The sequence below is a fragment of the Priapulus caudatus genome, unplaced genomic scaffold (genome assembly GCF_000485595.1).
Source record: "Priapulus caudatus unplaced genomic scaffold, Priapulus_caudatus-5.0.1 Scaffold93, whole genome shotgun sequence".
NCBI lineage: Eukaryota > Metazoa > Priapulida > Priapulimorpha > Priapulimorphida > Priapulidae > Priapulus > Priapulus caudatus.
This window is the reverse complement of record NW_014577154.1, coordinates 76224-77063: the sequence shown is the minus strand read 5'-3', so window position 1 is coordinate 77063 and position 840 is coordinate 76224. Positions and strand designations below refer to the sequence as shown.

The following is an 840-nucleotide window of genomic DNA, read 5'->3' as shown; positions in this document are numbered from 1 at the left end:
CATGCACGTACGCACACACGCACGTACGTACGCACGCATGCACGTACGCACGCACGCAAGCACGCACGCACGCATGCACGTACGCACACACGCACGTACGTACGCACGCATGCACGTACGCACGCACGCAAGCACGCACGCACGCATGCACGTACGCACGCACGCACGTACGTACGCACGCATGCACGTACGCATGCACGTACGCACGCACGCACGCACGCATGCACGTACGCACGCACGCACGTACGCACGCATGCACGTACGCACGCACGCACGCACGGCCGCGAGCAAGACACTCACCCAACAATCGGAGACAGGAAGCCCAGCTTCTCTCGCACTTGATCGATATCGCGCTGCAGCTCCGACTGCGGCCGCGTCAGGAAGCGCACGAGCTGACCCGTCCACCAGACGGCCGGGTTGCCATGGAGACGCATCAGTCGGTCGGCGAGGTCGTCGGGGATGGCGAGTGGCAGGTAGGCGGGCCGCGGCTTGATGCTGTCGATGATTGGCAGGTCGACAATTTGCAGGTTCTTCATTCCGGCCTCGTCTGGTAGACAATTATTTACAAAAAGAAAGATATAATATCCTGAGATTCATAGATATGATATCAAAGAAGATTAATATCAAAAGATATATAAGGAAGGAGATAACGTGTGAATAGAATTGTAATTTTGCTGTGCAGAATCAGAATGAACAGAAAAATTTGCGATTGTCTTGATGCCTTATGCCGGCTTCATCTGCAACGCGTCACGGTCACTCCGCTCAATCACGAGTGATGACGCACGCACTCCACGGGGGGGAGGGGGAGGTGCGGTCGGCGTTGGCAGTGGGGGTGGGGTT

General features: G+C 56.9%; 1 protein-coding gene across 1 annotated transcript in view; it reads right to left on the bottom strand.

The window, feature by feature from the left end:
* The window catches only part of LOC106804937 (alpha-(1,6)-fucosyltransferase-like), a 14485-nt gene that overhangs the window by 6419 nt on the left and 7226 nt on the right, over nt 1-840 (bottom strand). The window contains exon 5 of the mRNA XM_014806347.1: nt 301-547. Coding sequence (XP_014661833.1) covers nt 301-547 — 247 coding nt within the window. The remainder of the gene's footprint in view (nt 1-300; nt 548-840) is intronic.